The sequence below is a fragment of the Xenopus laevis genome, chromosome 2L (assembly GCF_017654675.1).
Source record: "Xenopus laevis strain J_2021 chromosome 2L, Xenopus_laevis_v10.1, whole genome shotgun sequence".
In the NCBI taxonomy this organism is placed as follows: domain Eukaryota; kingdom Metazoa; phylum Chordata; class Amphibia; order Anura; family Pipidae; genus Xenopus; species Xenopus laevis.
Genome location: NC_054373.1, coordinates 84,540,929 through 84,565,833, shown reverse-complemented (window position 1 = coordinate 84,565,833; position 24,905 = coordinate 84,540,929). Strand labels below are relative to the sequence as shown.

The 24,905-nt window shown below is 39.2% G+C and overlaps 3 protein-coding genes across 5 annotated transcripts; 2 read left to right on the top strand and 1 right to left on the bottom strand.

Annotated features, from left to right (window-relative positions):
* Positions 1–424: 424 nt before the first annotated feature.
* Positions 425–18,150, top strand: tekt2.L (tektin 2 (testicular) L homeolog). 3 transcript variants are annotated; one of them, XM_018244749.2, is made up of 11 exons: positions 467–691; positions 1,942–2,008; positions 5,797–5,954; positions 6,616–6,741; positions 7,294–7,499; positions 15,662–15,805; positions 16,003–16,117; positions 16,326–16,433; positions 16,803–16,946; positions 17,037–17,116; positions 17,483–17,761. In XM_018244749.2, exons 3-11 carry the CDS (start codon positions 5,799–5,801, stop codon positions 17,694–17,696), a joined length of 1,293 nt encoding a protein of 430 aa, XP_018100238.1. In that variant the 5' UTR covers positions 467–691; positions 1,942–2,008; positions 5,797–5,798; the 3' UTR covers positions 17,697–17,761.
* LOC121399992 lies at positions 10,355–14,891 on the top strand. The gene is made up of 2 exons (XM_041582122.1): positions 10,355–13,752; positions 14,575–14,891. The coding sequence occupies exon 1, from the start codon at positions 10,653–10,655 to the stop codon at positions 12,183–12,185; it is 1,533 nt and encodes a 510-aa protein (XP_041438056.1). The 5' UTR covers positions 10,355–10,652; the 3' UTR covers positions 12,186–13,752; positions 14,575–14,891.
* Positions 18,151–18,930: 780 nt separating the features above from the next.
* LOC108708210 (parathyroid hormone-related protein-like) lies at positions 18,931–24,905 on the bottom strand. Its single transcript, XM_041582123.1, has 3 exons — positions 24,813–24,905; positions 20,731–20,838; positions 18,931–20,073 (listed from the first exon to the last, which is right to left on the bottom strand). Exons 2-3 carry the CDS (start codon positions 20,817–20,819, stop codon positions 19,803–19,805), a joined length of 360 nt encoding a protein of 119 aa, XP_041438057.1. The 5' UTR covers positions 20,820–20,838; positions 24,813–24,905; the 3' UTR covers positions 18,931–19,802.

Sequence of the window (24,905 nt, the reverse complement as noted above, 5' to 3'; positions counted from 1 at the left end):
AAATAAATAATGGAGAGTAATTGAAAAAATTTCTGGGGAACAATCTAAAAACAATTGTATTGAAAAAAGTGTTTGGAAGGTGAACAATCTCTTTAAGTCATTATTCAAACAACAAAGCACAGTTGTTACAGGCACTGTTAAATGGGAGGCAATACTGTGTTCTCCCTTTATCCCGGGCCCCTGTGCATGGTGCATGTCAGTACATTATAGAGCAGGAGCAAGAAACGGGACAGGACAGAAGGACAGCACTGATCTATCTGTATTAGCAGCACTGCCATTTCCAACCTTTCCTTATCTGAAGGACCGGTAACTCGATCCTCCAGCTTTCAGTAACTTCACCCCTGTCCTGCTCTTTTATGTAAGGCTCACTTGTGTTGCATATTTCCCACCCACTGCCTAGCAACAAGGAGTCCTGACTGACTCCAGCACTGCTCAGAAACAGGACATTTTAGCTGTCAGCCCAGTACTGTGGACTATGGGCAGCAAAGTGGGACAGTAGGAAGGTGTCAGATGACCAGCCTTGATCTTAGGTCATGGTGCCAAGTGCTCGTTGCCATAGTAATTTCTGTAAACACCAAGCTAGAGTGGTGATTGGTTGGCTCATATTTCCCTGGTGATGCTGGTGTGCTTAGAGACCAGATGCACCTGCGGAGCACAGAAAGAGACAAAGGGCTAAGAAGGCAACTACAAGGTGAGATTCCTTCTGCTTGGCTCTGACAATTAATGGGTTTGGGCCATAGGAGCACCAGTAAAATGAGATTTGAGGATTGTTGACAAAATGCAAGATCATATTTAGGTGCATATTGTCTTTGTGCCACTTGATAATAATAAAGCAGTATACAGGTATAGGCAGGGCCGGAACTAGGGGTAGGCATAAGAGGCACGTGCCTAGGACGCAAAGCATGGGGGCACTGGACACATACGTCATACGCAGCCTACTCCTAGTCCACCACTGAGGAGGGTAAAGAGAGTGTCGCTCTCTGACGTCATAACATGCTGACGTCCCCGTTTGTGCACGGGTGCACTGGGTATAAGATCTGTTATCCTGAATGCTTGGGACCTGGGGTTTTCTGGATCGTTCTCTTAATTGATCTGTGATCATAGTGCCATTTAACTACTTCTATGCATTTATCAAAACCTCAAAATCAGAGGAGGTAGATAATTCTTGTAATTAGTATAGTGGTTAGTGGAATAACGGTTGGAGGATGGCGTATAGGCACGACTATAAAGTGCAATATAGGTTTTTATTATTATTATTATTAACATGTATTTATATAGCGCCAACATATTGCGTAGCACTGTAGGTTATGAAGGTAATTAGACCTCACTTTATAATGTAGGGCATTTCGTATACACACCCAGCTAATATCATATGTACAACAATGCAGCGGAATGCATAGGCTGCATTAATGCTGAAATATAGAATTAAAAAATGACTATTAAAAACAGATGGAAATGAATAAGCTCTTAAGTCTTGTGGTGTCAATCCAAACTAGGGATGCAGGGAATCCATAATAGCAAATCCAACATACATACTCAACTCATCTTACATTTTTTGTTAAGAAAGCCCTATTGGAGTAAATGCTCCTCCTTGTAACATTACCTATACATTCACATAGTACATCAGAGTATTTTTGCTATGTGAGACATACTAATTTTGAAGTCATATATAATAATATATATATATATTTATCATCATATTACATTGTTGGGCTAGCTTACCTATGGCACTTTGAGTAAACCTGACCCTAGGAGTCAGTTTTTAGTCCCTTCTCTAAGTTTCCTCTTAAAATCATCCCTATGATTGTCCATTTTCTCCATTATTTTTATTCCCTTCTTCCATTTTCCCCTACCAATCCCCTCCAGATCTCTACTTTTGTCGTGTTTGTTCTTCTCTCTTCTTTTCATCAATTCCTTTGTTTTTTTTTTCTTTCTCCACAGACTTTTAACCTCAGGGATGAGAAGCTACTGAATGCTGGAGGATTGAGTTACCTTCAGATAAAGAAAGGTTGGAAATGGCGTGTTGGTAATACAGAAGAGTCCTTCTGTCTCGTTTCTTGCTCCCGCTGTCTAATGTTGTTTGTTTTCTTTGACTGCTCCCCTACTTCCAAAGACTCGTTTATCCATACATAATCTTGCAGGACAGTTTGGCTCCAATTCTTGCATTGCTACTAGAAATTACATAATTAACCCTTTTTGCCCTAGCCAGCCCACCTTCTTTAAACTATATGAGTAAGCCATACCTGCTGTGAATAAAATATTGATCCCAAGAGACATTTTAGTTATGCACCATGCACAGGAACCAGGGATAAATATAGATAGCAGTATTGCCTCCCATTTAGCAGTGCCTAGAACATGTGTGCTTTGTTGGTTAGGATAATGAATTGATGAGTTACTGACACCACCTTTTCAACAGCTATCATAACATTGTCGTTGCATGTTATTTTTAATTTTGCCATAAAAGTATTTGCCCAATGCTTTAACATTAGCTGTCTGACCCCCGTGTTGCTCTGTGAGGGGTCTGCCATATTTGTGAAGCAGTAGTCCGTTAGCAATAGAAATTCTAACAGGTTAAATGGGTGGTTCACCTTTAAGTTAACTTTTAGGGGGTTATTTACTAAACTCCTAATGCAAAAATCCGACTTTCAAAAAAATCACAAATTTATTAAACCCCGAGGATGGAAAAGTCAGAATCGGAAAATCAAGCATCCAGACATGTCGAGGTTGCATATAAGTCAACGGGAGAAGTCCCAATGATTTATTGCTGTGCACTGGGTTTCGTGTAATACCCCGAAGTTTTCGGGTGAAAATTTCGAAAAAATCGTGAAAATCGGATGAAAAAATCACGAAAATCAGATTTTTTCCCTCAAAGCAAAATATTGGGAAAATGTAATAATAAATAAGCATAAAAAACCGAGCTGATTTGATCGGAGCTTGTAGCAGAAAATATTGAGATAAATAACGGACTTTGATAAATAATCCCCTAAGACTTTTATAGGATTGCGTGTTCTAATCAACTTTTCAATTGGACTTCATTTTTGGCCTTCATTTTTTCCATAGTTTTTAAATTATTTGTTTGTCTTCTTCTGACTCTTTCCATCTTTAAAATGACCTCATCTAAAAATAAACGCTCTGTAAGGCTACTAATGTGTTGTTATTGATACTTTTTATTACAAATTTTTTCTATTCCGGCCTTTCTTATTCATATTACAGTCTCATATTCAAATCAGTGCATGGTTGCTACGGTAATTTGGACCCTAGCATCCAAATTGCAAATTGTTTCAGAATATTACTCTCTACAGCATACTAAGGGGCAAATTTATCAAGGATCGAAGTGAATTTGAGGGAATTTTCGAAGTAAAAAAATTCAAAATTCAAAGTAATTTTTTGGATACTTCGACCATCGAATAGGATACTATGACTTCGAATTTACTTCGAATTCGATTCAAAGTAAAAATATTTTGAATATTCAACCATTCGATAATCGAAGTACTGTCTCTTTAAAAAAACTTTAACTTCAATACTTCGCCAAATTAAACCTGCCGAATTGCTATGTTAGCCTATGGGGACCTCCTACAAACTTTTTCCAAGTCTTTACACATTGAATTAAAATCCTTTCGAATTTGCTGAAAAAACTTCGAATTCGATATTCAAAGCATTTAAATTCGATGGTTGAATTTCGAAGTATTTTCAACTTTGAAATTCGACCCTTGATAAATCTGCCCCTAAAAGTTAATTTAAAGGTGAACAACCCCTTTTAGTAGGAACAGTCAGTTTGGCAAAACTTACTTAAAGGGAATGCAAACCAAAAAAATATTTTTTTTGCCTAATAACATCATTTTAATCAACTTTGCACTTTTGGTGTCAGTATCACTTTAAGATTGACTACCCATTATCTTCCCAGTAAAAATGAGCTTGGGCAAACTTTTTCTTTCAAATTCTTTATTTATAATTTTAACAAGGGAGGGGGAAGGGGTACAGAAAAAAAGGGAGAGGGTTTGGAAAGAAAAGGGAATATTTGTAATAGACATTTACACATTCGTAATATTCAAATCAGCAAGACAGACAACGAGTCATAGCTTAATTAAAAAAAAAAAAAAGATATCGTTTTAAACAAGAAAATCAATAGATTACAGCAACAAGTCTATATTGTGAATGGGGCTATACATGAATGCTTATTACATAAACTTTTCTTCTTGGTTATGAATAATAAAGTATTGGGCAACCTTTTTCTATGTGGTGTATATTGGTAAGATTACAAAACATTGTGAGAGCACTCCACGGCTAACAGTATGTTATGCTAGTGCCACACTGGGTTTGTCATGAAATGCTTGAGGACCCTTAATGTAGCCAAATGCAGGGACCACAGTGTGTCACAGAATGCTTAGGGCCACAATATGTTGTGAAATGGTAGGGGCCACTTGTGTCTGATGCTGGTATCTAGGGAAACAGGTTGTGTTTTTGTAAAATGAGCATTATATCTGTGTGCCTCTACTTCCTTCTCCTCACTCATGCTCTGTGTGCCCATATTCCCCCTTTTGTTTACTGTGTGCCCCTATTTCCTCCCTTTCTCTTTTGTCCTGTGTGCCCCTATTTGCTCCATCTCTGTCCTGTCCCTATGTGCCCCTATTTTCTTCCACTCTCTCGTGGCCCATATTCCCCCTCTCACATGTTTCTTGTGTGCCCCAATTTCCTCCCTCTATGAAGATAGATGCTTGGTGTTGCAAATACCACTGCTTGGGGGCACTTTGTGCCATGAAATGTTGGGGGCCAATAGGATGAGAGAGAGAGAGAGAGAGAGAGAGAGAGGTGAAAGGGCAGGCCACTATTTGCCTACACTGCCCTGGAACCCAGTGCCATCCAGCAACACTTTGTCCAGGGTGTCCCACCAGAATGGTCCCAATCGGATCCAGACATTGATAAGACCAGCCCTGAACTGGATTACTGCACAGAATACACAGTAATCAAGTCACAATACATTTTATAGGCATGATACAGACATATTACATACAAAGTTCTAAGCTCAAAATACTCCTAATGGGACAAGCTAAATATTACTGCAGCTGCACCCTTTTACTTTCTGTGGGCCACTTATAGTGGATCTTTACCAAAACTTAAAGGGATTCTGTGATGATTTTTATGGTGTAGTTTTTATTTCTAAATTACACAGTTTACACTGCATATAATCACACTACAATATAAAATTTCATTCCTGGACCAAAAAGTGTATTTTAATTGGTATATTTTAATCTTAATATTGGTGTGTAGGTGCCACCTCAGGTCATTTTGCCTGGCCATGCTTTGAGAAAGAGCCAGTGCTGCAATATGAAACTGCTTTCTGGCAGGCTGTGGTTTCTCCTACTCAATGTAACTGAATGTGTCTCAGTTGGACCTGGATTTTTACTATTGAGTGCTGTTCTTAGATCTACCAGGGAGCTATTATCTTGTGTTAGGGAGCTGTTATCTGGTTAACTTCCCATTGTTCTGTTGTTAGGCTGCTGAGGGGCCGCGGGTTGCCTACCCCTGGTCAAGCCCCATGTCAGATTTCGAAATTAAATATAAAAAAAAATCTGTTTGCTCTTTTGAGAAATGGATTTCAGTGCAGATTTCTGCTTGAGCAACACTATTATCTGATGCATTTAGAGAAAAACAGGTTTTCTCATGACAGTATCCCTTTAATAACTTTACTTAATGCTCTGCCTTTTCTATCCATGGGCATCCCTTGGTCTGAATGGATACTCATTATAGCAATGTGGTGTTACTTTGTGCTTTACACATAAAGTGACCTCATTTCAGATATGGCCACTTTGAGCTTCAAACCAGGAAGCAGGTTTACTGTGACAGACTGGCACACCAACTCTGCTCTCATTTCGACGAATGCAGAGAGACAGCGAATTTATTCTCATCAGATCCGTCAAGAAGCCCGGGCTCTTCGCAATGAGACAAGCAACCAGGTATCACCCTTACATGGGCCTTCTTTCATCATTATTTTGTGAACAAAACATTACTATCTGTATTATATTGCAGCACACCCAATATCTACACATGGGGCTAATGAGCAATTATTGTGACTGAATTAGCAGGAAACGCTTGGGTAGGCAATTAAAGATCAATTTAAAAAAAAGATAATAAAAGATCCATCCTTTTATTATAAATTGGAGAACACAGTGTGCAGCTGGTGATCTTGCAGGGATGTATTTAGGTCCGGTGCTGAACCTAGTCCCCTTCCTCCTTAGTGATTGGTGCATTCATAGACAGTTCTGCTCTACTGCATATGTGCCAGGTACTGCTTCCTCCTACTCAGTCTCAATGCCAGGGCAGGGGGGGAGAACTAGTTTTTTGTTGTTTTTTTTAATGTGCTTTTTTATTTACCATATACACCCAGTTTCCCTTAAATCTGCCATCCTAGGCACTGGCCCTCAGGTGTTTATAAGGTAAATACAGCCCCAATTGTGTATTATATTATGTCCTGTTGTTACTCAGTACATTCTTTTTGTGCTACATTTGCTTCATACATCTTTTATTTCTGTTTTTGTCATGCCCGAAGTATACATTTGAACAAGCTTAATTGCTTTTTATATGGATTGTTTATTTATCTTCATGTCTTCTTATTAGACAAAGTGGGATGAGCAAAACAACAGTACCCGCCTTGATGAACGCATAGATGACGTGGAGAAGTGGAGGCAAGTGCTTGATAAGTGTTTGTCTGAAGTCGATGCTGAAATCAATGCCTTGACTCAGGTGTGTTCTCGCTATTTTGTAAATCACAGAAGGTGGATTTAGTAAATGCAGTTAGCACTTATATGCAAAAAGAAGAAAATATTTTGCATCCACTTTTCATTTGTTCATTTTAAAAAAGACCAGTAAAACTTCTGATTATTATAGTATGCTGGCCATTATAGAGTAAAAGGCTTTTCCCAATCTTTTTCTTAATACTGGACCTAATTCCAGAATATTTGATTGGCATGCTTGTATCCTAAAATGTAGAACATGCATGTTAAAGAATGTGGACTGAGTGGTCAGATTTTCCAATAACATGCCACATCCAAACAGCTACCTGGATCATATTTTGGCTGCTTTTTGTTTTGTTATTGTACCAGATGATCTGCCAAAATAATTCCTAGGGGTGTCCACACACATACACCACTGATCATAATGTTTGGTTGGAAACTGATCGAATTATAAGACAATTCTGATGGTATGTGACCATTAATACACTGCATCTGCGTCTTACTAAAAGGAACACAGACTTTTGGCATTGCTGTCACTTAATATATTTCTGGGGGTTTGCAGATCAAAGATGAAGCAGAACAAGCCCTGCAAGCTAAAAATGTCCCTCTGGATGTGGCCATCGAATGCCTGACTCATCGGGAGAGCCGCAGGGAGATTGATCTAGTGAAGGATCCTGTTGAGGATGAGCTGCACAAGGAGGTGGAAGTGATCGAAGGTGTTTGCAGGGCTCTGCAGCAGAAGATCAGTGAGGCATTTGTGCAGCTATGGTAAGGATCAAAATAATTGTCCTTATGTTGCTTTTCTTGTTAGAAGTATAACAGCACTCTTGTTGTCTTCACAACAGCAGCAATACAGTTCACAGGTGGCCAAAATAGGCGCATTTGTAGTAATGGTTCCACAACCATATCAATCATCCAATACACCTAGGCAGGGCTGTTTTATGGCCTTGGTGGGCCCTGGCCAAAGAGCCAACTGGTGGGCCTCCAGTACCCATGCATGCACAGCAGGACCAAACATTTTTGTGAAGCCATACCCACTTTTTGATCACACCGCTTAATACCACAACCATTTTAACAAAACATAACTCAGGCATGGCGGTATTACATGGATAATCAGAATATTAACCGCAGACCTGACAGTCTACTATATTTACTACAAAAAACAGATAATCAGCATATTAACCCTAGCTGTGCCAGTATAATCACTGTAGAAATGACCAATGAGCACGCCATTGATCCCAGGCAAGCAAATAAGATCACTAAAACATGGCCAATGAACAGAAAGTCTCTGCAACCTTGTCTGTGCTTGTGGCAGTAAGGCAGATCCAAGAGAGAAGCAACTCTGAGAAAACATAAATCTGGTTATGTAGTGAAACTGTGGAAGTTCACCTTTAAAATAACTTTTAGTATGATGTTGAAAGTGATATTCAGATACAACCTGCAATTGGTTTTGATTTTTTATTCTGTGTGGTTTTTAATTATTTAGCTTTTTATTCAGCAGCTCTCCAGTTTGAAATTGTATCTGGTCGCTAGGGTCCAGATTCCCCTACCAACCAGGTAATGATTTCAATAAGAAACTGGAGAATGAGTAGGAGAAACCAAAGAAGAAAATTAGTAATAAATACCAATAACAACAAAATGTAGTCTCTTAACAATACAGCCCATAGCACAATAGTTTTTGGGCTGCCGGGGGTCTACTCTGTGATCCCCATTTGAAAGCCAGGTCAGATGAAAAAGTCAAATAAATAAAAACTATAAAAACTGAAGGATGAACACAATAGCAGTTCCATGTATAAATACCCCCAGAAGCCATAGCAGGATGGCACAGGGGCAAATCCATGTTTAAATACCCCCAGAACCCATAGCTGTCAGAGCAGCACTGTGATGGTGGGTGACGAGCCTGAGGAGCAGCGAATGGTAAGGATCTCTTTTCCTTCGATTTGGCTCTTCATCTCTCCATCTCTGCAAGCGTGCATGTGCCTAATTTAAGATACCTGCGCTGGCCTCTTCCACTCCACGGGGTGGGGCATGAGTGCCAAAAAAAAACTTGTATGTCAGTGGGCCCCCAAAATAAGTGGGCCCTGGCCACTTTGCTTATTAAAGAGGCCCTGTTCCTAGGGCAATTAACTTTTCTCTCATGCTGTAGTAACATAACATAGTCTTGTTTCTATTCATTCTCGTACTGTGATCTTCCCTTTTTTTGAGCTTATTTTTCTTCTGCATGTTCCCATGTTCATATCTCCTTTTATATGCCTGTATTTTTCATCTCAGTTCTCTCCCCTTTCCATTCTTTATCCCACAATTCCCCTCTGCATGGCTATATTGTTTTATTGTATACAGGCCTGGATTTGTGGAAAGGCCCAGGCCTAGGATGGCAGGATTTTAGGGGGTGGCATGCCGCCCAACCACACCCACATTGGTTCAGACACACTGGGGATGAACAGGAGATACTATAGTTTTTTACATTTCCTGCCAATCCCCATTGCTCAGGTCCCGATGATGAGCAAATGTCAGCAGGCCTAGGGGTGCCCGCTATGTAAATTCGGCCCTGATTGTATATTCATCCTCTCTTATAGCCATTTCTTTTACAGACCCTTCCCTGTCTACTACAATCCTGTCTTCTATTTTGCTGTACTCTTCTCCATAATATAGTGTGAATCTTGGAGTCTCTGCATCTAACATGGCCCTTGTTTTGGCTGTCTAAAATGTCTTCTTTCAAATGCACGGTTATATACTAAAAACCATGGCTATTTATCTCCTACTGAGATTAGCAGCAAGGAAGCAATGTGAGCAGACTGTCAAAGGAAGCTGTAATAGTGTATTTTGTACAGTAAGTAAAACACCAGCAATATAGCCCACACAACCAAGGCTGCTAGTTTTAGGTCTCCTTAGGGCTGGGACACACTGGGCAATTTGGGGAGATTTAGTTGCCTGGCGACTAATTGCCGCGACTTTCCGCGACCATTCTTTCCAAATGGCTTCCCTCACTCTGCGCCTGGCTAAAATGAAAAATAGCCTGCGATAATCACACGCGGCGATTCTTTTTCCGAAGTCGTCTGAAGTTTCCTTGTGAGGCAACTTCGGGCGACTTTGGAAAACAAATCGCCATGTGTGATTAGCGCCGGCGACTTTTCATTTTATCCAGGCGCAGAGCGAGGGGAGGCATTCTGGGAGAAAATTTGCGGCGATTAGTCGCAAGGCGACTAAATCTCCCCAAATCGCCCAGTGTGTACCAGCCCTTAATAATTAAAGGGGTAGTATACCCCCTTGTTCAACATGATTGCAATGAATAGGATTTGTACTGAACATACTTTTTACTTATTGTTTTTATTATCAAAAATCTATGTTTTTGTTTGTCTTTCTTGAACTGACAAGGAGATGGAAGCTACTGTATGTTTGGTCCTTGCAAGGTAGATAATTAGATTATCAATTTACAGATTATCTGCCTGCATAATGGACTCCTGCTGCTGATCTATTTATTTACTGCTCAAGGATCAAACACAAAGTAGTCCTGTTAATATTAGAAATAAAATAAACACATACCAGTAGATTTTTTGTTGTTATTAAAATAACAGGCAAAAAGCATGTTTGGCAAAACCCTATTCACAAGGAGGTATGGTGGTGATTTTGCTCATACTTACTCGAAGGAGCAAGGGGGTTTTAACAATGTGAGTAGAGGGTCAATGTCGTATAAACCTAGGAACATTTGTTTTGCCTACAATGAAAGGAGATGTAGTAGGGGTTTTTCTTGTAAATTTAAGCATGCATGTTCGGCTTGTGGATTATCCCATGTGGTAAGTGAGTGTAACAAAAAGAAAGAAGGGAATAGGCAGCCCTTTCGAGCGGCTCAGCAGAAGAGCGGAAACGCCAATACAGGTGGGCAAGCTAAGTGAGGCATTGCAGGATTACCCAGATCAAGAGATGGCAGAATTTTTAGCCAAGGGTTTTTTGGAAGGTTTTAGAATACCAGTGTTGGAGGTTCCAACTCCCAGTGAGGTTTACAAAAATTTAAAATCGGCTAGTCAGCATGAAGAAGCGTTAAAGCAGAAACTGGAGAAGGAATTGAAGGCAGGTAGGATGGCGGGACCATTTGAGGAAGTTCCTATAAAGGATTTGGTGGTTTCTCCATTGGGTATTGTACCCAAAAAAGAACCAGGGAAGTTTAGGATGATTCAGCACTTGTCATATCCAGAAGGGGCATCAGTAAATGATGCGTTAGACAAGGAGCAATGTTCTGTTCAGTACCAGTCTTTTGAGAAAGCATTAGAGATAGTTAAGATGCAAGGAGAGGGGGCTTTGATGGCAAAGGTTGATATAGAGTCGGCGTTTAGGCTCTTGCCATTGCATCCTGATAGTTTTAAGTTGACAGGTTGTTATTTTCAAGGAGTTTTTTATGTGGATATGTGTCTCCCTATGGGGTGTGGGATATCTTGTTCATTTTTTGAGGCTTTTAGCACATTTTTGCATTGGTTATTGTACAAACGGTCAGGGAGTTCTGCTATAGCTCATTATTTGGATGATTTTTTGATTGTTGGGCCTAGATATGGGGATAACTGTCAGAAGACGTTGGTAATATTTTTACAATTGCTGAAAGATTTGGGTGTGCCAGTAGCGGAAGAAAAGACAGTTTTACCAACAACAATATTGACTTTCTTGGGAATTGAAATAGATTCGGAGGCAAGGGTATGTAGGTTGCCGAAAGATAAGGTGGATAGGACAACGCAGGCAGTCAAAAGAACAATAACAGCAGGGAAGGTAACTTTGAAAGACATGCAGAAATTGTTGGGTTTGCTGAACTTTGCATGTAGAGTAATTCCCATGGGTAGGATTTTTAATAGGAGATTAGAAAAATCTATGGCAGGGATAAAGAAGTCGTTTCATAAAATCAGAATCACAAAGGAATTAAGAGAGGATTTGAAGGTGTGGGACAAGTTTCTGACAAATTTCAACGGAATAAGAATATGGATTGAGGAGGCTAGGCTTAGCCAAGAATTGCAATTTCTCACTGATGCATCAGGGAGCATTGGTTTTGGGGCCTACTTTGGAGGAAAATGGAGCGCTGGTAGGTGGCCAAGGTCATGGCAGGTGAAGGGGTTAACGAGGAACTTGACACTGTTAGAGCTTTTTCCTATTTTGGTAGCACTGGAATTGTGGGCGGAAGGTTTGGCAAATAAAGCAATAAGGTTTTTGTCAGACAATATGGGAGTGGTTCATGCAGTGAATAATTTGTCATCTGATTCACCTCCAGTAATTAGGTTACTCAGGCAGCTGGTGCTAATTTGCTTGAAGTTTAACATATCATTCAAAGCACAGCATGTGCCAGGTGTGGAAAACACATTAGCAGACGCTTTGTCAAGGGAGAAATGGGAGCTTTTCTTTAAACTGGCCCCTAAGGCAGAAAAAACGGCTCATGTGTGTCCTGGTCATTTGTGGCAGCTGGTGAACCCATATTAGAAGAACTATATGCAAGGTCGTTGTCGGAAAAAACCCTTGCCAGCTATAAAAGGGCATGGGAAAGGTGGCGTCTTTTCTGCACCAGTGGTAAGAGAAATTATGCGTTTAAGGATTTGTTAGAATTTTTGAAAGAAATGTATAAGGAAGGGAAGTCCAAGGCGACGGCGGTTACTACGTTAGCAGCAATATCCCATTTTTCTTTAGCAGAAGGCAGGCCGGATTTTGCGCGGAATCCTATCATTAAAAAACTACTAAAAGGTTGGAGTAGATTGGAGGGCCCTAAAGTGGATAAAAGGGAACCTATTGTTAAGACTAGGTTGCAAAAGATATTGGTATCATTGGGTGGGATTTGTTTTGATCAGTTTGAATGTGTGTTGTTTAGGGCAGCTTTTGCATTATCATTTGGAGGGGCATTTCGTATCAGTGAGTTAGTGCCTCCTTCAAAAAAGACAATGGGAAAGGGGTTAGAGTATAAAGATGTGTCCATACAGGAAAATAAATTGTTGATTCATATTTGTAGTTCTAAGACAGATCAGATGGGAAAAGGAAAATGGGTGAGTATACATGTAAAGGGAGATGTGTCATGCCCTGTTAGGTTAGTACGGGAATATATGATAGTGCGCCCGGAAGGAGGTACATTATTATTATTACACGAGGATGGTTCCCCTCTCTCTGCTTTTCAGTTCAGACAGGTCCTGAAAAAGGCGGTGATCAACAATGGGTGGGATCCTAAGAAATTCGGGTCTCATTCTTTTAGAATTGGTGCAGCAACTGAAGCAGCAATGGGAGGGGAAAGTAGTGAGAGGATAAAGGCGTTGGGAAGATGGAAGTCGAAGGCTTACAAAAAATACATAAGACCTTTAAACGATGCAAGGGAAGATTTTAACTAATGTTCTTGTTTTTGTCGCAGCAGGAGGTGCGACAACTTGCAACATTTTGATATTAGGCCATTCATTTATTTTCTGGGCAATGAAGCATGCAGGGGTGGCAGGACAGCAGATGGGTTTGCCGGAGGAACACATGAAGATCGCTTGGCTTGGTAAGAGAGGGATGAGATGGGAGCAGCTGAGAGGTATGTCCTTGGGAGCAGCAAAAAGGAATCCTATAGATTTATTAATCATACATGCGGGGGGGAATGATCTTACGTCACATAGGACCCCAGCTCTTATTGAAAACATGAAGGCTGACTTAACAGATATTTTGAGCAATGGGAGAATCCGATGTATGGCATGGTCTGATATGATTCCTAGAAGCAATTGGAGAGGTGCCTCTTCCCCAAAAGGCATTGAGAAGGTCAGGAAGAAGGTTAACAGGGCCATGCATAAATTCATGTGTTCTTCCGGCGGGGGGGGCGTGATAAGGCATGAAAATATAAAATGTAGGCAAACAAGGTTGTACAGACAGGATGGAGTTCATTTATCGGAAGAAGGTTTGCGCTTGTTCATTGGGAACATTAAGGTGTTTATTGAGGAATGGTGGAGGTCACAGGTGGTGTAGTGGGGCCATTGGAAAGGTTAGGTGTCACCCCTCCCCTTTTTTCCATTGGTTGGCATCAGTGCGGCTCTAGGTATACGAAGTGGTTATAGTGCAGGCCTACCTTTGGTGAGTCACGAGTGTGCATCAGACTGGGACTGCACGGTCTTCTCTGATGCATGCAAGTGACTGGGTTAGCGCCATTATGCACAACGAGGGAGCAGGGGGATGGGCAAAAAGGCGGTCACTGAGTGCGCCCGGCCCCGTGATCCCTGCTTCAGGTTTTTGGAAATCTTTTGGGCAGGAGCCCACGTTTGGAGAATGAGAGCCGCAGCTGGGGTCAGGGTGTACCTAAACTTTGAATTTTAACTGTTAAATAAAGCTTGTGACCTCCACAGATTTTTGCCATAACATGTCTCTGTGTTTTTTATTGAATGTAAAGGTGCAGATTGGGGGGATAGGGGGTTCCTTGGCCTAGGGGGAATGAGGACCGTCTAGGTAGGAATGGATTTAGGCCAGGCCCCCCTTCCCCCATAAGGTGCCCGTGTTTAGCATCCCCCAACTCTTCCCAGCTAGCCCCTCAGGTAGAACAAAGGAAGGGGCTAGCCACGGCGGGAAAAAAGTGGGCGGGTTGGGGGAGGAAGCAGAGGAGGAGCGTGGGGCAGGTCAGTGTTTTAAGGGGATGCTGTGGTGATTTTGCTCATACTTACTTGTTTTTTGTTTCCCACCCTCCCTCCCTAGGTAAGGTGGATTCGATCGAGAACAAGGTGCTCCAGGGTTGTTACAACCGATCGCCTATTTGGGGTCAGGAAGGAATTTTTCTCTTAGCACTAAATTGGCTGAAAAGTGCTAGAGTTTTTCGCCTTCCTCTGGAGTACCATTATCTGTGGTGGTCAAGGCATCAGTGCGGCTCTAGGTATACGAAGTGGTTATAGTGCAGGCCTACCTTTGGTGAGTCACGAGTGTGCATCAGACTGGGACTGCACGGTCTTCTCTGATGCATGCAAGTGACTGGGTTAGCGCCATTATGCACAACGAGGGAGCAGGGGGATGGGCAAAAAGGCGGTCACTGAGTGCGCCCGGCCCCGTGATCCCTGCTTCAGGTTTTTGGAAATCTTTTGGGCAGGAGCCCACGTTTGGAGAATGAGAGCCGCAGCTGGGGTCAGGGTGTACCTAAACTTTGAATTTTAACTGTTAAATAAAGCTTGTGACCTCCACAGATTTTTGCCATAACATGTCTCTGTGTTTTTTATTGAATGTAAAGGTGCAGATTGGGGGGATAGGGGGTTCCTTGGCCTATTGTTTTTATTATCAAAAATCTATGTTTTTGTTTGTCTTTCTTGAACTGACAAGGAGATGGAAGCTACTGTATGTTTGGTCCTTGCAAGGTAGATAATTAGATTATCAATTTACAGATTATCTGCCTGCATAATGGACTCCTGCTGCTGATCTATTTATTTACTGCTCAAGGATCAAACACAAAGTAGTCCTGTTAATATTAGAAATAAAATAAACACATACCAGTAGATTTTTTGTTGTTATTAAAATAACAGGCAAAAAGCATGTTTGGCAAAACCCTATTCACAAGGAGGTATACTGCCCCTTTAAAAATAGTTTTTCACAAATAGGATTATTATTATTTTTGTGATTAGAGTACATAACATTGTTTACTGTCCATTTGTTAGTAGCGCTTTGCAAGTTGCTTACTTATTTTAGGACCATCCCGTTACAGCAGGTCAAATCTGTTTCACAGGCTGGCATATGACAGTATTTAGGTGAACCTTTCTGATAAGGCTTACTTAGTCTTAACCTTTCCTTCTCCTTTAATTAATATTGATACCTTCAGCTGGTGAAAGGCTTGGGGCACCTGCTATGGGAACTGTGCATGTCCTACTGGGTGGCCATTGATAGCGATTTCACTGGTTGAATAAAAATTAATAATATATAATATTGAAGAAAGTCTTTTTAATTGATAATTATTTGCATGGGGGATTTCTTTTAAGCCTCCTACAGGAAGCGCGACACCAGCTGAACTTTGACCAAAGAAACAAGACTGAAACAGTGGAAATAGATCAGACTTGCTTATCACTAACTAGGAATTCACCAAACATCTCTCTTAAAGTGGATCCAGCTCGTGTCCTAAATGGGTAAGAGCACTCAATGCCAACAGAAAATATGCAAATTGAGTAAATGTCAGAGTTCTAAAACATGGCAACCTTGATGTACAGTATATAACAAATGGAAACAACATGGCTGAATTAACTCTTATAGCAAACATGTTAGTAAAGCATATAAAGTAAAAATAAACAGGATGATTTGAAAACTTTGCCCCTATTATCAACAGGACCACGACACCCCAGGAATGGGTGCAGTTCAGCCGTTACAGTAAGGAAAGAGCAGAGGCTGAGGTTAGAGCTTCCGGAAGACTAAGAGAATCTATTGCTTTGACCATTGCACAGGTATGCATTTGGCAACAGCACCTGTGAACACCAATCTTCTATGACTTTCGGCAAATTTGCATTGAGTGATATAGAGAGGGAGACACGTGTCCGCAAATGCAGTTGGTGTCTCAACAGCAATGACGCTAATGTGGCTTTTCACTTCAGTTTACATGTAAATAGAAATGTGCAGTTTTATCATTGTCATAAAATCTCCTCTTTCTAACAGACAAATAATGAATGTGAAGCCCAGAGAGTGGCAGTGGAGTTTTCTTTCAGGAAGAGGATCCATGAATTTGAGAGAGCTCTAGCTGAGCTGAACTGGCAAGAAAAAAATGTACGGGAGGCTTGTGTGGCTTTATAGTTTTGAGCATCCTATTGTATTCATAATAAGCAGCTGCCCTCATCCTGTACATGAAAATAATAGAGGGAGACATATGTATGATTCATATATTTACTTGATTTTATGTTTCAAATAAGTTACAAAATACTACATGTTTTCAGGCTGAAACCTGGTGGAAAAAGTCGTTTTTCACTGAAATATGTTACAGATCCTAAGAGGATCCACTCCCCTTTGTAATTGTGATCAATGCTGTCCTTAATGGATTTTGTATGAAAGGTTTATGCATACCTATTTGAATGCAATTCGTAACTATCAGAATGCTCAGCCAGCCATGGAGGCTAATTTGCCATAATTCTTTCTCAGACTAAGGAGGAGATTGAAGAGATGGAAGGAGATATTAGACACCTTGATGAAGATCTGAGAGCAAAGAAGGGGTCTCTGAAGCTGGCTCATACACGCCTGGAGACTCGTCTGCACAGACCCAGTGTAGAACTCTGTAGGGATCAGGTATGGTAAAGCATGAGGTTACTCTAAGCACACTTTGCTCATTGATTTGCGAAATGGTCTTAGCTCACGGATTGATTTGTTTTTACCCAGGTACAATATGGTTTGACAGATGAAGTCTGTCAAATTGAAGGCACCATTGCTGCCCTAAAGGAGAAATTAGCTCAGTCACAGTAAGTTCACTGTGAATGTCTGCAATACATTGAACAAACTGTATATATATAAAATTATTATCACCTTAAACACATGTAGTTTAAAGGACGAAATGCCTTGACAATGGATCCCAAACTCTGGGTGCTGTTAGGAGCTTTAAGAATGGTAGTTATGAGTATTTATGAGTTTTAGGAAGCAGTTAAAGGGACAATATTTTTCTGCAGCAATATTTGTATAATGCTTAATATGATTACATGTTTGATCTAAATAGTGAAAATGTATAAAGTTGAAGGATCTTGTGATATAGATAGATTGATATAAATGTAAAACTTTTAGATGTTTATGTTGTAGCAACATAGAAATATATTTCTATCTTTTCCCCTTAGGAATGCTCTGGATGCTTTGTATAAGCAGCTAGCCCGAATACAAGTGGACACCAAGTGGAAGCAGAACTCTCTCAGCCTGGACAACAAATGTTTAGATACTCGCCGCAAACTCACACTGCCTCCTGAGAAATATGTTGCAACTTCAGACATGCTCAATCGAACCACCAACCGCAATCTTTCATCCCTAAAGAGTCAGCAGCTAGAAATGGCTTAGAGCTCAGAGAATGTATAATATTTCAATAAAAGCAGAATTAAACACTACTCCTTATAATAAACTGAGGAAGTGAGTATCTGTAGTATATTTAGAAAGAAGAAAGAGAAAAGGAATCTAGGTGAATTTGTGCAACAAAATGAGCACATAACTAAGATCTGAATAAATGCTTTAGGTGTACAAATTAAAACTATTGTTTCTGAAAATATTCAAAAAAAAGGAACAGGTATGTTACTCAGAGATTAAATTCACAGCTCAAGTGGTCTTTTTAGACATGCAAAGATTGGTTTCTTAACTTGACTCACAAACTACTAAGGCGGTTTCTAAGAACATGCAAAATGAAGGCCCTTAGATCACAGTTTCCAAATGAAACATGATGGTAGCCAACCTCATGGAACTTTTGTTGGCACTGTGTAAATTCCGTGGTGCTGATGAAAATAAAGTACTGTACAACAAACTTGCAGGAAGGAATTCTTGATGTCTTATATCTGGTTTCAGGGGCAATATTTTTATTGCTGTTCTCTTTTCTTCTTCAAGCTTAAAGTTGGCCACACAAGTCAATAGAGCCATTGAGTAGGCTTACCATACATGCAAGGCTACGTTGCAGTAATTATTATAAAAATCCGTTTCTTTGAGTTTCTTGGTTTAAATTATAGAGCAAGTGTAGAATATACATATAAAATGGCTGTGTTGGCTGAGGTCTGTGCATATCTACTAAATGGATTCCAAAGTGACGATAGTTGGGCAGTGATTCTCTACTGTTTGCAACTGAAGATCATGGGTTAGACTACTTACATGGACAGACTTGCGACCACTTTGGTATAAAAGAACAACAATCAAAGTAACGATGGACATACATGGGTTGAGCCTATAAGTTATCTGACTGATCAAGATATTCCTCTTCACTTTCTGCTGTTTCACTGATTAGTTTGTTGATCCATAATATCTGCCAATGTACCCATACACTGGCAGACTTGACGGCCCCCTTTTGCGGCACAGTGCGTGGCTCCACCCCCTTTTGCATCACAGACCGTCCCTTTTGTTCCCGCCCCTCACCAGCCGGTAAAATTTTTCAGAAAAGGTGGCAACCCTAGTTGGACATGAAACCATTGGTAACAAGGGTGGGTTCTGCTCTGGCCATGAACTACTGTACATCTCTGGAACCAGCTTGAAGCAGCACGGCTTTCACACAACTTGAGCCCACATCATTTTCCAACACCAAATGGAATCTGTTGGTCTCCCTGTGTCAACTCACTGTGTCAACTCACTGTGTCAACTCACCTACCTCTGGGGAATTAAGAATGAACTTGTTTCCGGATAGGTTACTTCTATCAGGAAAAAGTACACTGATGTGGCCAGTGTAGACAGAAGCACGGAAATTAGAGTCTGATATATAGAGGAGGGGTGGAACCAGTGTGTAGAGAGCCAAGTCCGACTTGTATGTTGTACATGTTTTCAGTTCCACTCTTGAGGGAAGGCTTGGTGGTGTTTGAATAGCCGCTTAAGCACTGATTCTAGATTGCTTGGAGCTGACTAGTGTCCAGTCAGCAGGTGCTCAATGTTTTTACCATAAATTAATATTGTCAATCATCATGCGTAAAGATCGAAATTACGGAAAAATCCGTTATCCAGAAAACCCCAGGTCCCCAGCATTCTGGATAACAGGTCCCATACCTGTACTAATAGAGTGGGTGCAGGGGAAAAGGGGACTATTTAATATAAAATCAGTTTTTCTTCATAGAGCGAAAAGCTATAATTGTGAGTGTATAGATTCTGGATGGTGCATAAGGTTAGTGAGAATCACAATTATTTTTTGCTGGAGAAGCTGGGAACCTCAAGTTATGTCCCTATCTAGTGGAACTATATAACTTTTTCGTTACTTTGGCTCTGTAATAAAGAACACACCATGTTTTCTTTTCATGCCAACATTGTATGATGTCTTTATCTAAATCAGGCCTGTCATGCGAATGTATGTATACATATTCTTTGCAAAACAAAAATAACCCACAACCCAGCATACACCAAACTATTTATTTACATATGAAAAGAATGAAATATTGACTTTATCTAAATGTTGTTGCTGTATTGATGAATTTAATATGGAAACACTCAAGAATCCCGCTCCATTAGCTTTTTACTATGTGCAAGAATTGCATGTTTATATTGCAGATTCCTCATGTTCCTTATGCTGCTGATTCTTTGCTGTTCGTCCTCGTTTGACCTGCGTAAATCACGACGAAAATTCTTTAGCAGGGGAACTTCTCTCCGACCTGGGTTGTGAATACTCCCCAGCAACCCTTGTAGCCACCTCTGGCGATTTATTTCTTCAATTGTTTTTCCTTTGTCGTGCATTAGCTGAGCCTCTGCAACTGATCTCTCACTGAAACGAGAAAGACACCAAAAGTATTAGATGTATGCTCTACAATAAACCAAAAGTATTAGATGTATGCTCTACAATACACCAAAAGTATTAGATGTATGCTCTACAATACACCAAAAGTATTAGATGTATGCGCTACAATACACCAAAAGTATTAGATGTATGCGCTACAATAGTGTATTTCCTGCTTTATAAAGAAACAAACTCTTATTCTTCTAAGGGGAGGTACATAGTGAGCAATTTTTGAAAGCAATTTGCAGCCAATATTGGGGTCCATGTACTAACAAATAGCAAAATTGCCCCTAAAGAGTAACCAATGGCGCCCCAATAAAACTTTTGCTTTCATTGTTATGCTTTCTGTTGGCTTAACAAAGCTAATCACTAATTGGTCATTCTGAGTTACTTCCTAGATACAATTATTTATGTACATATAATAAATATAATATAATTAATATAGGTCCACAACAGGCAACAGATGTGAGGACATTGCTTTTGCTGACAACTTATTAAACACAGAGCCTATTCAAATGCACTTAACTAACTTGTCACAGGGAACCCGGTGACCATCACATTGCTTGGGGCAGGTGGTTATTACAAGGCTCCCTTTGCTCGATGTAGAAAATTATTTTTTAAAAAGCACAGAAAAAAATCTCTTACTTTTGGGTGTTCTCTGATGTAGCAAGACAAGCGAAGCACACAATGCCGATGAAAGTAACCATCTGTAGGTACTTCTGGGATAGGAACATCTTATATGTCTCTATAAATCTGCAGAAAATCAGCAATATTATAAGAGAATATGACACTTTAATGTATTAACTTAGAAGTGTTTTTATGATTCAGCAGTTGTCATTTTGGATATATCACATATCTTTATATAATGTAGAGTAAGATTAATTTTCAGTTAAAATTGCACCTGACTCAGGTCTCAGAAACTGCCATGGCTGTCTGTTTTCTATCCATGTGTGGTGTCTAAGTTAAGCGTTATGCAGGTATGGGACCTGTTATCCAGAATGCTCGGGACTTGGGGTTTTCCGGATAACAGATCCTTTCGTAAGTCTACTAGAAAATCATGTAAACATTAAATAAACCTAATAGACTGGTTTTGCTTTCAAGAATAATTAATTATATCTTAGTTTGGATCAAGTACAAGCTACTGTTTTATTATTACAGAGAAGAAGGAAATCATTTTTAAAAATTTGGATTGATTTATTATAATGGAGACGGCCTTTCCGTAATTCAGAACTTTCTGTATAATGGGTTTCCAGATAAGGGATCCCATACCTGTACCACTTATCAACCCTTATCATCCTTACTATTACTATTATTCACTGTTTATAAGGCATAATTCTATTCCGCTGTACTATAGAAGGGTATACTCATGAAACATACAGCTCTTAGAATCTACATGTCAGGTGATGGGCACATCGGCATGTTGATGAGGTGCTCTTCTCATAAGCCTGTTATGATCTGATCAATGTTTTTGGGGTAGGTGGTCAAATTTTTTTTTCTGAGGAAATAAAACTATGGAGTGGCAAAAAAAAATTTGAAATCATCAAATTGGATCATCCAATAAATTAATAAAGCCGCCTTGTCCCACTCTGCAATAATTGACACTGAGCATCTTCAATATATGAAATTTGGGCTATAGTATAAACATTACTAATAGAGAAGCATTATTGCACTGGCCTCTCCTTTTGGTGCATTGCAATCTATATACCGTTCCAGGGCAAGTCAAGATTGTTTGCATTAGCTTATGCATGTCAAATTATATGAAAAAATGTAATGAAAGATAGTATTCTGTAGACAGTAGCCACGGTGTACTTGTAGATGGTGACATTAAAGGCACACTGGGTGGTATTAACCTGGAACACACATTTCTGCTTAAATTACCTTTATTTCATTCACTCTGCCATAATTTTAAGAATATTTCACAAAAGTCATTTATCTAAAAATCTAATTCTCCTTTGCCTTTATGGTAGGTTCCTTTCTACAGATTTGGGCTACCCAATGGAGACTCTGCCTTTATGACTTTATTTAATATCTCAGGTATCTGGATATGGTATTTTTCAATTAATGATACATTTCCAAGTGTCTGTACACTGTAAATGAAAAAGTATTTGAGCAGGTCAGGAATAGCCCCTTTGTGGAAAAGCAGCAAAAACTGCAGGGATTGGATTTAGTAGATTCCTGTATTAAAGTTACTTTAAGTATGCTCATTGGTTATTGACAAGACATAAAACAGAATATTATGGGATACAAAATAAATGGGTTAAAGTAGAACATTGATGAGTCCCCTTCCTCCACAGGTACAACTATGGGTCCAACTAGTTAACAATATGCTGCCAATTATCAAATTAACCTACGTGGCCAGACGGTGCCCCCAAAAATTTGAGAAGGTCTGGGAACCCTGGCTGGTGTTCAACCCATTAGCAACTCCCTAACATAACCAACCTCCATTCCACAATAACTTCCCTTAAGGTCTCTCCCATTGACCACTGGTGTAAGTGCTTTTCTGTATTCCTGCTGAGCTCAATGTACTACTACCCGACAAGTATGTAATTTTATTGTATATGCCACTGCAATGCAAGTTTATGTGTATGTATTGTTGTGTTGTGAAAATGTTAAATAAAAACCTTTAAAAAAATAGAACATTTAAATTACCGTTAAATCACCGTACTTATTTTACCCAGTTCTGAATGCCTTGGTTTTGCATGTCTGTGCGTATGATATAAAACGCCATTGATTTTGCAGCCATATGCAAGGATGCATTCAGGATATTAATTTGCAAGCAAGTAATCAATTCTACCAAACCACCAAACCAAATCACTGGCAACAATTACAAATGAATCATAGTATCTACAGGCAGCATTATGCTGGAGTTAAGTACAAAGCCACTTTTCACTACTTGCTCTCTGTATTGATTTGCAAATAATACTTAAATAGCGTGACGGCTAAGCAATCGCCCAAATAGTCATAGGGAGAACTTAAAAGGCACAAAATAGCAGTGACAATGAGTTGTATATAGAGTTACATTGTACCCAGTACCTTTTGATTCTTTCTCCCACCCCTTGGGCTTTGTGGTATGTAAATAAGTCTCAAAATACACAATTTACTCTCACCCTGTGATAACCAGATATGGGGCATGCTTATTATAAAACTGAATTTATCAAAGGTCGAGTGGGTTTTGCTCGAAAACTCAATTAATTCGAGCGATTCAAGGTTTTTTTCTCAGAAAACTTGATCTATTTGAATATTCAAGTTTTTTTTACTCCAACTACACTGACTCAAGTTTTTTACATTTGAGTTTTTTCATAAATTAGAAACCATTCGAGTTGTGAGGTCATTCGAGGTCCAAAAAAGCTCACAAACCTCTAAAATGCAACCTTTGATAAATAACCCCCTGAATGTTTAAATTATTTTTATCATTTTTATCTGGAAAATCCCAGGTCCCAAGCATTCTGGTTAAGCTGCATTACATTTATACTTGTTAAGAGATTTCTTATCTATACAGAAAGGCTGCTATGGTTTTTATGCAGCTATGTATTATGTATATTAACTAATAATAAAGCATGACAATTTTTGCAATGCATATTTTTAAAGGGGGTTAGATGCTAAGCCTGTTACTTTTTCTCTTTTACATACATATATAATTGCTTCTGTTGGCCTTTAATCACATTCAGGTTAGTACCCTTAACTCTGTCTCGTAGTAGGATGCTTTATAACATTATCATGGAATGCTTCATTTAGAAAAGAATATAGAGGTGTGTGTTGAAATACATATACCATATGATGTTCATTTAATTTGCGTTACATTATTCCTGGAAAGCATGATATTTTCTATTTAAAATATCTTTTTCGTAGTTAAAATGTCTTATGAGATGGTCTCTCTTTTTTTTGCACAATGATATGAAAATCTATTCAGATGCAGCTTTCCAACTAATATATATTAATAAAAACACATACTTAATATATATATATATATATATATATATATATATATATATATATATATATATATATATATATATATATATATATATATATATAATTTGTTGTAAATGTAATTCCAGTTGAAATAATTACTTGTTTATCATTGTCACTTCTCTTATGGTTATTACTCTTGAAATAATGCAGCAGAAGTCATATCTCCTTCAGGTCTAAACTAATAATTTAAATGTGTATGGCTTATTAGTTACGTATCTATTTATGCTACCCAATGCCCTAGGAACAAGTTGCTTACTACTAAGAGTTTTGCTGTATATTACTGCCTTGAGCATGTCTTCAATTACAATCCTGTGCCCTGGTAAAAAAAGGAAACATACATATTTCCAGGTTAAAATGATCTATTTCCTATATTACTTGTCCATACCCCTTTGAGAAAGGAAAACTGTGTCACAAGCTTAACCTAGAAATATATTTTAGACTTGAAACATGCAGCATTAGGTGTTACAGTTCTGACCATCCATTTTGAGTATAAAATCCTTATGTGCACTAACATGATTTTTTTTTAAAAAAACTGCACAGATTATGTGGTTTATGTGGTTTAAATTCAAACTAAAAAACAAATCACTAAAAAATTTTAGAATTAAAAACATAGAAATGCAGGATCTTTAAATCGGAATCTAGCACTGTGAATAATCTTCTAAATGTTTTAAATTCACTTCACCTGACATATTTAATCATGTGCAGGAATAAATCTCTCCATTAGGGTCTAAATAAAAAGATATCAGAATACTTACAAGAATAATAACACCAGAGACTTGTCGGTCTTTTCAGACCTGCTTAAGAGATAATCCTCTGGCAAATGTGTTCCTTCTGTGAAGAGGACATTC

What these genes read in the sequence shown, in the direction of transcription:
- tekt2.L (XM_018244749.2), top strand. Translation starts at nt 5,799, where the DNA reads ATGGCCACTTTGAGCTTCAAACCAGGAAGCAGGTTTACTGTGACAGAC. An exon ending in CCAGCTCGTGTCCTAAATGG is followed by an intron (nt 15,806 to 16,002) that starts GTAAGAGCACTC and finishes TATTATCAACAG; the next exon opens with GACCACGACACCCCAGGAAT. An exon ending in GAGAAATTAGCTCAGTCACA is followed by an intron (nt 17,117 to 17,482) that starts GTAAGTTCACTG and finishes TTTTCCCCTTAG; the next exon opens with GAATGCTCTGGATGCTTTGT.
- LOC121399992 (XM_041582122.1), top strand. Translation starts at nt 10,653, where the DNA reads ATGGCAGAATTTTTAGCCAAGGGTTTTTTGGAAGGTTTTAGAATACCA.
- LOC108708210 (XM_041582123.1), bottom strand. Translation starts at nt 20,819, where the DNA reads ATGTTCCTATCCCAGAAGTACCTACAGATGGTTACTTTCATCGGCATT. An exon ending in ACATCAGAGAACACCCAAAA is followed by an intron (nt 20,074 to 20,730) that starts GTAAGAGATTTT and finishes TTCTCGTTTCAG; the next exon opens with TGAGAGATCAGTTGCAGAGG.